Here is a 12134-nt window from a genome sequence, read left to right on the forward strand (position 1 = left end):
GCTCAGCTCTATGATCAGGAAAAGTACTATTTCATTTATACAACTCAAGTGTGAAAAACATTTTTCTTCTACATTTTGAGTGCCCAAAGTGCTGCTTCTTAAAACACTGGGCAGAGCCCTCGAGTGAAATTTAAGGCAAGACAACTAAGTCTTTAAAAAACATGAACAAACAAAATTATCACCCTTCCTCAGGCTACTGATTTCTGAAGTCCAGAGAGCTCCAGTATTATAATGTCTTATGGCACTCCCATCCCTGTAAGTTCTCACTATCACTATCATATGTAGGTGGGAAACCTTCGCTGCTACAGCTGCTATCTGGAACAATTTCCTGTGTCCCTCCATCTCATTAGTTCTCCACGATTCACATTTTCATAATTCACACTACTTCCTCCTCAAAAAAGCTCTTTGCAAGAAGGATATCACTTCATAGGGGAGAATAAACCTAAAATTACATTTAAAAATATCATCCCTTCTCCAAACAGAAAAAGGAAGACATTCTAAAGACTCCATGAGGTCCACTAAGGATTTTGATATTGACATGGGAGGCACTCAGCTACTATGGTGATGGGCAGGATTTTTTTTGGTTTTTTTTTTTTGTTTTTTTTAAGACAAACCAATAACCACTGCTAGAAATATATTTCATTCTTCCCTATACCTTTTCATCTTTCCTCTGATGTTATTTACCCCTTTAACTGTAATTAAATCGTTTACAGTGTTTTGAGATGCAATTTGTATGAAATTTGTAGTTGTATTTGACACTCTCCCTTCAGTTGATGAAGTCCCTCAAATAGAAAGCACACATGGAGCTAGCTAGAAGGTAGTAAGGTTAATTAATCCTGTTTATGGTTTTTTTAAAGATCATGTGGTTTTCCAAGTTTCTGTATTACTATTTTGAGAGATAGAGTGAGAGAAGAGACAAAATATGCATATTGAATCAAATGAAGTTTCTGTAAGCCAGTTGCTAGGTAACTGCTAATACGAGCAACAACAACAAATAGGGCTTGAATCAGGAAATTTCAACAATGTAGTTAGCTACATATTGATTCAAAATTTTTGACATCTCACAGTTCTCATGGTTTATGTGGTACAGCAAGTGACAGATGATTCTGAGGTTTCAGGCCCTTAACCATTGTCGTTTTCCTTGGCAGTTGAGCTCCGCTGATGTCTGATTAACTGCTTTAAAAGGCTGTTTGGTTGAGGGCAGTGACTGATATTTGGCAATCCCCCCACCCAAATCGAGTCAGGAACCTGTGTTGGAATATGTGCAAATTAGCTGGTTTATTAATATACCTCATTAAAATATATATTGAAATTCTAAAATGTTCCCAGATATTCATTTGACACAAGCAGTCTCTAAAGTTTCACTGAGGCTGTTACTCTCCATTGTTTAGATTGATTTTTCATGGGTCAAAAAAATAAAATAAAAGTTTCATACACTTAAACTAAACCAAAATGTGAGAAAATATCTCCTAGATAATGCCTTTTCCCCCAGATATTATGAGTGTTTATATCATGATCATACAGACATGATTTCCTAATTTAGGGCCTGATCGTGCACATCCACAACACTATTACTGAATTAAATGGGAGACAGATGGATAAGAGCAGCAGGATCAGGACCACAGTAGAACCATAAGCTCTGGTTCTGGATTTGCTAGTGCAGATGCAAACTGCTTCACAGACATAATATCAGTTCCAGGACTGAGGCCAAAGGTAGGTCACTGAGGCTATGTCTAGACTGCAAGCTTCTTTCGAAAGAGCCTCTTTCGAAAGAGAGCGTCTAGACTGCACATTGAACTTTCGAAAAAGCGGCTTGCTTTTTCGAAAGAAAGCATCCAGTGAGTCTGGATGCTCTCTTTCGAAGAAGCCCTATTTACATTGAAGAACGCCTTCTTTCGAAAGAGGAACTTTCGAAAGAAGGCGTTCTTCCTCGTGAAATGAGGTTTACCGCCATCGAAAGAAAAGCCGTGTTCTTTCGATTTAATTTAGAAAGAACACAGCTTGAGTCTGGACGCAGGGGAAGTTTTTTCGGAAAAAGGCTACTTTTCCCGAAAAAAACCCTGAGTCTGGACACAGCCTCAAGGTGTGTCAATAGAGCACCCTAAACTTGCATTAAGAAACACAATTTGCGCTATGCAAATTGTGTATCTTATTTCAAGTCTATTTAGAAATAGATTATTTTGAAATATGGAGCATCTACATAGTGCCATTTTTTTAAATAACCTACTATTTTGAGAGATCCCTTAACTTACGTGGAACGAGGGTTACCAGGATGCTGAAATAGCATGCTCGTTATTTTGAAAAATATTTCAAAATAACGGGTGTCTTGTGTAGAGATGGGGTAGCTATTTCAGGGTACTGAAATAGACATGCAGTGTAGATGTACTGTGACTGACCAGTAATTCAGTTCTGGATTTCCTTTCTGAATCTACCACTGAGCTAAATATGTTTCTGATTGTTTTTTAAAAAAAGCTTTAGTCCTTGCATTACTTCTAAGTTTCTAAGGGCATACATTTTGCATAAAGGAAATGTAGAAGTAGGGAAGTAACTTTTATGAACACTAGTGACATTACTAATGTTCTCTAGGACACACAAGCATCAGTAAATAATTGGATCACTTGGATTACTGGCTGCAGTTAAGCATGTTTAAGAGTATCTCACTTCTGTGACATATTAAAAAACACAAGATACCAAAGATCTGTTTTGAGCAGAGACAAGAAAAGAGCAGATAAACAGTTATATTGTTACATCAATTCAATTTCCAACAAAGGTGTATGTCAAAAGCTCTCAAAAGGGACTCTTTATTACTGATCCTACTCTTTGGATATTTTCCACTGTCTTGCCATGATTTAGAAAAGCCCCCAAAGGGCTTCTGTACTTCTGAAGAGGATATGCAATAGAGTGTGTTGTCCAAAATAATTAGTTGTAACCACCACCTTTCCTTAGGCTGTATGTAAGTCTGTGCTCACTAGATACTCACAGACTGTATCTAATTTGGACCCAAGGGCAGATGCAGGTGAATAATACTTACAGATATGAAACAGGATTGAAGCCACAATGGAAATAATTTATTAGTTAAAGAGGAAATCAACCAAAGAAGCTGTAGGTCTTTTAACTCTTAATAAGTATAAAGTTTATGGTATTGTATATGTTAGCAATTTTTTTCTTGTAGCATCCAATAATGAATATTCACAAAGGCATGAAAAAAACCCATGTTTTTAGTCATATATAAGCTTGGAAATTATTATAATTGTATTAGAAAATGTTGGTAAACATTGATGTCACTGTACACACACAAAGCAACACAATATATTTCCAGCAATAATTAACATTTACAAATAAGCAACAACAACAAAAAAATGCTGCTTGAGAACTGGAGTCCAAAGACAATCATTTAGATTTTTTAATACCGCTGAATTAATAATAAGAGGTATGAGTTGTTGATTTAAGGATAGTTACTTTGTATATTTTCACAGGTGATGTTAAAACTGTGTTAACAGCTTGCTCAGCTTTTTGAATCACCACAGACTGTCATTATATAATGGAAAATTTAAATCAATACAAAAGCATGAAAGTAATGTAGATATCTGTCAAAACTATAGGAATTGAACTCTGTCAAGCCAATTGTGTGCACAACTTTTTTTTCTCTCTCTATCAATAAGGCGGTGCTCTCTGAGTCTGACCTTGTAAATCAGGAATAAGTCCTGGCAGTGTTACATTAGTGTAGGAATAATGTGATGCAGTGAAAAATCAGGCGTTATGACTATACCCCTACCACCATTCTCAAAATACAATATGATATAGGAACGGCTGCAATAACTCTGCCTGCCTTGAAAAGGAAATTTACCCCTCTACACATGTCCTTTAATGCCTGATTGTGAGGCTTAAGAAACCTTTAGGGCACATCTACACAACAGGGCTAAACTCGAAATAAGCTACACAACTTGAGCTATGTTAATAGCATAGCGTAAATAAAAAATACAGGTTGGACCTCTCTGGTCCAGCACCCTCAGAACCTGACTGGATCTGAATGAAGAAATTTGCCAGACGAGAGGAGGTCCCCTGCTACTGGCTCCTCAGACCACCCTCACTCCCTGCTGCTGGCCCCAGCCACCCTCCATGCTGGGTTATTGGACTGCCCGAGCCCCAGTCTCATTATTGGGGCTTCCATATTCCAGGCCCCAGCCCTGCTATCCAGTCTGTTGCAACCTGGGTTCTGGCCCCGCTATAAGGGCTGCTGCATCGCTGGCCCTGGTCCCGTTATTGGAGTCTCCGCATCTCTGATCCCAGCCCTGCTATTAGGGCTGCCACATCTTTGGCCCCAGTCCTGCTATTGGGACTGCCATGTCTTTGGCCCTGATTGTGCTATCGGGGTTTCTGTGTCTCTGGCCCCAGCACTGCTACCGCAGCTACCACAACTGCCATGTCTCCAGATCTGCTACTGAGGATGCCGCAACCCCTGCTAAGCTACCAGGACTCCAGCGCTGACCCCTGCTCCAGCCTCTCCAGGCTCCGAGCCGCCAGCCCTCTTGCCACTGGGTCTCTCAGACAGGATTCCCTGGCACAGGAACACCCATGTTAGTGCTGGACCATGGATGTTGCCGGATGAGGGAGTCCTGGTTTTGGGAGGTCCAACCTCGGGATGTAAAGGACTAGTCGACTATCCGATAAGCAAATGCTTATCAGATATTCGACAAGATAGTCGACTAGTCACTCCCCCCCCCCCCCATCAGATAGTGGCAGCAAGGAGGAGGAGAGAAGAGGGGGGTTCTTAACAGTGGCAGCCACACACAGAGCCCGGGGTCAGCTGCTCCATGTGGCACGGCCACTTTGAATGCTGTGGGGAGCCCAGGGTAAGGATCCTCATGGCCTTTCAAAGCAGCAGCACTATGTGAAACCTGGGAGCTGATCACAGGCACTGTGTTCCCCACTTGAGCTGCCCAGCTTCGCAGATTGGCATGGAGGAGGGCAAGATACATGTTCCAACTCCTTCACCACTCTCTGTGAAGCAAATGAAGGAGTCCCTTTGCAGTTCCATGTGCAATGTCCCTAGCCCTTCTGCAAAGTACATGGAAGGGAGATAAATGGCACTTATTGCAATACAGAAGCCTCTTCAAACTGTTCCTTGGCTAAATGTCAGAGATGAGTAAAGCCAGTTGTTTACTGACCTGAAGATGCAACTTGATGGACAGAAATAGAGCTGTGATCCTCAGGTAGTCTGGAGGTCATTGGCCATGTTTATGCTGTGTTTACTGGCTTCTGAGTTTTTGCCTTGGACAAATTAGACATTTCCTCCATTCCCACCCTCCTCTCATTCACACATTAAGCAACACAAAATTTATGGCTATGCTTGGTATTTTGTTGTCCTATGGCTTGTTTTACTTGTACAGTAGAGCTGGGAAATATCACAATAGCAGTTCAAATAATTTGCCTTGATGCTTGATTGCAGTAATGCTGTTTCAGTTCTCCTACTCTTTCTTCCTCATTTATTTAAACTGCAAGCACTTTGGTTAGGCATATGTCTTACCATGCACTTTTACAAGCACCTAAAACACTAAGGCCTTAGGTTAGATCTCAGTTAGACTCTCAAGGTACTACCACAATACATAACATGGCAACACCATTAATAATTCTCATATTTCTTCAGTATTTTCAGATAATTATATAAACACCTTGTACCATCTTGTAAAATTAAAGGACCAAACTCTGATATCCATTACATTAATGTAGGTCCAGTAATTTCATTGATTTGAATTATGCTGCTGTAAATGAGAGAAGAATTTAGCACAAAGTACTCAAAGAAATCTATAAAATCAGGAGCTGGAATAAATTGACAATCAGTTTAGAATATAAATAATCCAATGGAATTTATGAAAACACTACAACATAATTTGTAGAAGTATTGCTTACTAGTCACACACAGTGCATAACCACATCTATAAATCCATCCAGCTCTCATCCCTTCTCAAATACGATTTTGTTTAGTTAGTCTTCTACCACTGACCTCCATCCAGCTTTCATTCCATTGTTCATATATTTAAATTTTATTTTAAAAAGAATAATTAACTATGTTAATGTAATATGGAAATCACAGTACATTTCACTCACAATCTGTCCATTCATCACAACTATTTTCTTGGTATAAAATATTATGGTTTATTTAATTTCAACCATAAGAGCCTCAAGCCATGGACCTGTAATATTTTTATCTACAAAGCATCATATACCTCTTCGTAATGCTAACTACTGCTCCATTAACTTTATTCTCTTCAAATGCCCTGTTTACAACCATTGCCCCAAATTCTCATACTGGATCCCCTCCATTTGAAGTCAGTCTGTTCTGACTTCTCTTCTCAATTACATCTCTAATGACCTCTCTCTTTTTTTGCCATGTCTCAGAGCCTCTACTAGTTCCTCATCCTTCATCACCTCCCTATTACTTTTACCATTACACTATTTAATTTTATTTTATTATCAGTGTCCTGGAACAAAAAAAACCAATCATTACTGATTAAGTTTGCAGATGTCACAAAAACTTGTGGGGAGGGATAAAGAATGAAGAGGACAGGTCACTGATTTAGACTGTACCATTTTACCATGCCATCTATGTCAAACAAATATTGTATGTTTTAATAGTGCAAAATGTAAATTATACATTTAAAAAGAAAGAATGTAGGCCATACTTGCAGGACTATCCTGGGAAAAATATTTGGGGGTTATAGCAGATAATCACCTGACAATGAGCTCCAAATGTGAACAATGCTGTGGTCAAAAGAGCCACTATGGTCCTGGGATGCATGAATATTTTGGGGAACTTCTATGGCCTGTGTTATACAAGTGACCGGACTAGATGGCCACAATGATCTCTTCAGGTATTCAAATCAATTAATCCTTTTTCTGTACATCTTATCTACCTTGGCTTTTATTATTACAGCTTCCTTTTTCTCCTGACACCCTTCTGGATGCTTACACAGCATCTCTTTGGTCAATCCTCCTCCTCTGAATTCAAATCCTGTGCTTCTTCCTACAAAGATCAAGGATCATACTGCCTCCATATTTAAATGCCTCCAAGAGACACACACATTCAGGAAAATAACTGGCAAATTGTAGATAATTTCAGTCATCTCAATTTAATAATCTAAAAACCAATTGTGATATTAATATCTTTTATTATACAGAATGGAACTTCACCTGCCCTTTTTGCAGCTTTCAGACTTGTTGTCTTATGAGAGTGTCTAGCCCATATTAGACATTACCAGAAACAAACAAACAAAAAAAGAAGCAGCAATGATGGCAGTGATACTGGATTTAGAGAGATACCGTTTCAAAACAATACCTAGTGTCTGGGTAGATAGGAAAGGAGCTGTATGCAATTCACAGATTGCACTCCTTACTCACTGTACACATATTATAGAGTCAAGATCCACACGCTAAAACTGCCATCTCATGTAGCCAACACAGGTTCTGTAGCTAAGCACCCATGCCAAAAAACTTCTCCTCTCTACAAACCTGTAGCTTCTCATGCTTTATTTACATGCAGCCCACATTATTCTCTTTCTTTTCTCTTCTTTTCCTCATCTTTTTTATATAAAACTAAACAAAAAAATCAAATTGAATTTTATATCAGCTATTTTTCTATTTCTTTTGGAGAAAGAAATATTTTCTTTCTATGTGTATCAATCATGCATTATAAAGTTGAGGAAAACCAGTTGCTCTAAACAGTGGTTACCAATAAAAGGTCAGTTCTACAAACATCATCAAAGGTCAGTTCTACAAATATTTTGCAAAGTAGCTACCACAGGCTTAAGAAATTTGTGATGAATTAGTCATCCAGCCAACTAACCATTCTCCACAGTTTGTTACAACAACTCTTTAAGCTTCTGTGTTATGGTAGGCCATAGATAGCTTCTGCTGAATCGGGACATTAATGGTTTTATTTACCTGAGTGTTATTTAACTGTCACTCTTTTAAAGTAGTTTATAACTTTTAAAATGTGCTAAAAGAATGTCTTATGTTTTGTGTCAACAGCTAAGCAGCACTGAGATTTCACACCGAATTAGTAAGAATGCACAAAGGATATATAAAATTTAGGTCAAAGTTAGCCAGTAATCATTGTAGCTAACCCTGACATTTTTCCTAGCCTAGAAATACATACTATGGATTCAATAAAGCAGCTTTGATGTTCTAATTAAAGCTGTCCAGATCCAACCAATATTTCCTAAACAAAAAAACAAAAAAAAAAGTGTCCTGTGGCACATTAATGATTAACAGATTTATTTGAGCATAAGCTTTTTTGAATAAAAACCACTCCATTGATGTATATGATGAAGTGGTTTTTACCTATAAAAACTTATGCCCTAATAAATCTGTTTTCATTAAGGTGCCACTCCTCATTGTTTTTGCAGATACAGACTCATATGGCTACCCCTCTGAGCCTTGTCACCAAAATACTCTGTAATTTTTTCCAGTTATCTAATAGCAATTAAGTGACTGATGGAAATCAGCTCCCATGAGAAATATCCAGACTATGTATAAGAACATATAAAAACTCAAGCAAATAAAAACTCCATTTATGTTTAGGTTCAGTTCATAGGGGCCAAATTCTTATTTTTTTTTCAGGTAAGTGCAGAACCAACTGATATTAAGTGGCATTGTGCAGATTTGCATGAGGGAACAACTTTAGCCTACATTTTCAATATAACATCTCTCTACACACATGGCTTGGCACCATTTAAACAATTAGGCTACATCTGTGCTATGAGTTCTGCTGGATTAGCATTTTTTTTCACGCTTCATTTGCATACTCTCTTTCATTCCGTTTTTGTGCTAGGGTTTTTTGCGCAAAAAATGACAGTGTGGACATTTCCTTTTTTTTTGCAAAAACCCCTTTTTGTTCTTACACAAAAGGGGGTTTTGCGCAAAAAGGAAACGTCCACACTGCTGGTTTTGTGCAAAAACCCCTAGCGCAAAAACCGAACGAAAGAGAGTATGCAAATGAAGCGTGAAAAAATGCTAATCTGCGCTTCATTGGCATGGGCTCTTGTGGCTAAAATCATAGTGTAGACATAGCCTAATATAACTTATCCTCTTACTTCTGCTATCTAAGATCTGATATGCTACTGGAGAATGAACCGGGCACAGATTTAAAATCAGTATAATAAATGGGGTTTCTATGCATGCGCTAAGACTTAGTTGTGAAAGTCAGATATTAAAATCATTTGTTGGAGTTCTTGTCAATTTCAAGGGGCATGGCCATTTGAAACGTGGGGAAAAGCTGTTCTGTATAGCATGCTTCTCTAGGGAGTTTGCATAATGTACAATCAATAACCTTCTTCCATGCAGCATGAAGTTCTGACCTGTGAATGCTATTGTTTTGGGGTCTGACTACAGGAAAGGGTGCATAACCACCATGTTGTTCATTTATGTGGGATGAGAGTGAAGTGGAAATCATTTTAAAGGAACATTGTGGAGGAATTGATTGTCTAGGCAGATATACCAGATCCACAGGACTGGGAACAAGATATCTTATTGGTCTACTTGTACATGTGGTTAGTAGCTCACACATTACATCCCCTACACAAAAGTGCTAATTCTTCCCCTCAGTATGGTCACATACCTAGAGATTCTGCGCAACTCTCAGCTCTGCCCCATGTTGTTCTGCAGAGGAATACTATATGGCCCCTGAAAATTATAACATGTTATAGCAATGACCTAAGTTGGATATTAGCAAGTAGTTGACTGCTCAGTTCCTGCTCAAGTCAGCTCCTGGAGCTACCCCTGCTGTGGCTCTGCAGAGTGGCCCTTATCGACTAATCGTGTAGTCAATACAAATTGTATCGACTACACGATTAGCCAGATAACCGCAATTTAACATCCTTAGAACTAGGGCCTGATCCTGCATACACATGTGTAATTTTCCTCGCATTCATTGTCCTACTGACTTCAGCCGGATGGTTTTTACAAATTAGGCATGTGCATAAATGTTGGCAGGCTTGGAGCCCTATTAATTATATACTGGGATGTAATCATTATACATATTCAGAAAAAACATATTTAAGCACACAATACGTAATAACATTGAACAGCCGTCTTATTAAATCTAGATGACATTTCAAAAACACTTTTGTCAGTTCAGTTTCCTAGGGAGCTATGCTTGAAACTAACACACACACACAAAACAACCACATTCAACACCGAGGATAGTTACTAAACAGGGGGAAAAGAAAAGAAAAGAAATTAACACAAACTTTCTATTAAAAATATCCTGTGAACACTTACCGAGGGGCTGTCCTGCAATGATCCTGGCATTTTCTCCTGCCACTGCAGCCCTCGCATGCCTCTCACTCATGTACTGTACAAATGCATAACCTTTGTGCACTGAGCAGCCAACTATTTTTCCATACTTTGCAAAGATTGCCTCTATGTCACCTTTTTTGACAATAGCGGTGTTCAGATTGCCAATGAAGACTCTGGAGTTGATTGACTTGGGGTCGTTCTTATTGGTGACATTGCTGGTCTGTGTTTTGCCAGTCATGGTTGGCTCACTTAGCTTTAACCCTTAAACAAAAGAAGAAAAAAGTATATTTCAGAGCACACCGTTACCACTGGCTTCACAGAGCTTTTCCTTGATAGTAACCCACCTTAGCTAAATCCAAACTCATCACTACTCTATTTCCTAAAAAATGAATAGCAATAAAACCAGCACTGTTAGTTTTTAAATATTAGCATGAAGTCGATTCCAAATCTTTCTTTTTTATAGATTTAAATATACCCATATTTCAGTTAAACTAATGTTCTGCTGTTCAAAAATGGAGCTTTACTGCAATTGTACGTGGATTTGGACTTGGAAATTCAGCTTTGACTTGTTAAACGTCTAGCTATCTAGAGCTGCAAAGAAAGAAAATGAATCATTACCTTGTTTTAATGAAACAAACATTCAAGCATAGGCAGACAACAAACTATAACAATAAAAGACTTCTATGCCTTTGTTTGTGTCAGCCAGTGAACATTATCTTTTCAGTCCCATTAAATGCCATTGACCATTGTGAGCAATACAGAGCAGGCTACATATAGTTCACACAGTTTTGTACCTAATCAATGCATTTATTAAAAACGAACAATTTTCTCCCATTAGAAATAGCGCAGGAGAAAAAAAATGCAGAAAACACAAATGGCTAATTCATCTAGAATGACAAACAGATCATCTTTATGGAATACAAACTGTTTTTTTTTTCTGTGAAGAAGCAATAAACCAAATTCAGCCATGATGTAATAAGACTACAATCATTGGAGTTACTGAAATTCAAAGAGTAAGAATAATATTAACATTCGTATAATTGTCATTGGCTTGACTTTCTGGGCTATGTATAATAAAACTTTATTTCATAAAATCAAAGACACACAGGATTCTCCATTACACTGATAAAGAACTTATGATAATTTTTACATCCTACTAACAATATGCACTAGTGAACACTGAATTGTACTTAGCACATCTGTATCCTTATCTATAGAATCACAAATATAATATAGCTAAGCTCTGAGAAATCAAGAAAAAGAAAACCATTTACTTTATGCAATTATTGGAGTACCTAAAATAGTATTTGAATGGATCTAATTTCTTGAGAGAGATGTATTTAAGAGGACAGTTTAACAATAAATACACAACTTTTTTATGAAATGAATTGATTCATTTTGTTATGTTGAAAATGACTCAAAATTTTACTGGTAATAAAAAACCCACCACAACCCTGAAATCTTGACCGAACAGAACAGTTTGACACATTTTCTAATGTATTGATTCCCTATCAAAATTTAAGTTCACTTCCTCTGGCGTTTGACACCTGAAGTTTCTTTGTTTATAAAGAATAACAACTTCCCTAGTATAGAAAAAATAAACAAGAATGTAGTACCTTGAAATACATTTGATTTATAGGACTGAAACTGAAGTTGTCTACATGTGCATTGCACAAATTGTAGCAGTATATGAATCTGCACACCTCATTAACATGCCTCGGTGTTTCCTAAAGGGAGCACCTTCAGTTTCTATGTAGCAATATTTTATTTTGATGATAAGAAATCAGCTAACTACACTTAACTACTAGTGGTTGATTATTTAGATTTGGTTCATGGAT

The 12134-nt window shown here is 37.8% G+C and overlaps 1 protein-coding gene across 6 annotated transcripts in view; it reads right to left on the reverse strand.

Moving 5' to 3' along the window:
* Positions 1-12134, reverse strand: part of RALYL (RALY RNA binding protein like) — a 562192-nt gene that overhangs the window by 254397 nt on the left and 295661 nt on the right. For all 6 annotated transcript variants that reach the window (XM_075920454.2, XM_006112993.5, XM_006112990.5 and 3 more), the window contains one exon: positions 10279-10557. In XM_075920454.2, the coding sequence (XP_075776569.1) occupies positions 10279-10534 (256 nt within the window). In that variant the 5' untranslated portion in view covers positions 10535-10557. Of the gene's footprint in view, positions 1-10278; positions 10558-12134 lie in introns of those variants that run through there.

The sequence above is a fragment of the Pelodiscus sinensis genome, chromosome 2 (assembly GCF_052426305.1).
Source record: "Pelodiscus sinensis isolate ZL-2025 chromosome 2, ASM5242630v1, whole genome shotgun sequence".
Taxonomy (NCBI): Eukaryota; Metazoa; Chordata; order Testudines; family Trionychidae; genus Pelodiscus; species Pelodiscus sinensis.